At 29.7% G+C, this 705-nt stretch overlaps 1 protein-coding gene across 1 annotated transcript; it reads right to left on the bottom strand.

The window, feature by feature from the left end:
• Window positions 1–45: 45 nt before the first annotated feature.
• Window positions 46–651, bottom strand: Chro.50458 (hypothetical protein). Its single annotated transcript, XM_659741.1, has 1 exon — window positions 46–651. One exon carries the CDS (start codon window positions 649–651, stop codon window positions 46–48), a length of 606 nt encoding a protein of 201 aa, XP_664833.1.
• Between the last annotated feature and the right edge of the window lie 54 nt (window positions 652–705).

The following is a 705-nucleotide window of genomic DNA, read 5'->3' as shown; positions in this document are numbered from 1 at the left end:
AAAGAATGCCCAATTTTCTCCATTTCCTGTAAATAAAATCGCTCATTATAAGTTTAATTGGGAATTCTTGTAAACCCATTCTGGACCCATCCATGNAACTATCACAAGCTCATTTCCTTCTAACATTACTTCAAATTTACTTATACCATCATAAACCCTTTCATTTGAATGAAAAAAAGTATTAAAAATCCCATTTTCTCTAGTATCTGGAAATTCCTTTTTCTTTTCACATATATAAGAATCCATATAATAACTAATTCTGCAGTGATCCTTATTATAACACCAAGAAGCCGAGTCTGATGAGAGCGGATCATAACAACTATCATTATTCCATTGAGCTTTCCCAACCCTACTAATTTCACTATCGTCTTCAAACCCGGTTCCACTTCTAAATGAGTAACTTAACTTGCCTTTATTGCAAGCTTCTGTACCATCTTGAAATAGTCGAATTCCTTCATTCAATGTATCAATAACCAATCGAACAGTTTTTTTTCCTATAACCAAATCCAATCCCAACTTATTACTGAAATTATCAAGAAATACAGGTATCTTTATATTTTCATTTTCTCGTAGTTCGATTTCGTTTTTAATGGGCTTTTGTGACTTTGCATAAACTAAAAATAATATTAAAAAAAATAAAGTAGCATTCATCAAAATTAATCCAAAATCTGTACTCTTTATTAAAAAAAAATAATATAATTAAAT

Source organism: Cryptosporidium hominis (assembly GCF_000006425.1).
Source record: "Cryptosporidium hominis TU502 chromosome 5 CHRO015166, whole genome shotgun sequence".
NCBI lineage: Eukaryota > Apicomplexa > Conoidasida > Eucoccidiorida > Cryptosporidiidae > Cryptosporidium > Cryptosporidium hominis.
This window is presented reverse-complemented; position numbering and strand designations above follow the sequence as displayed.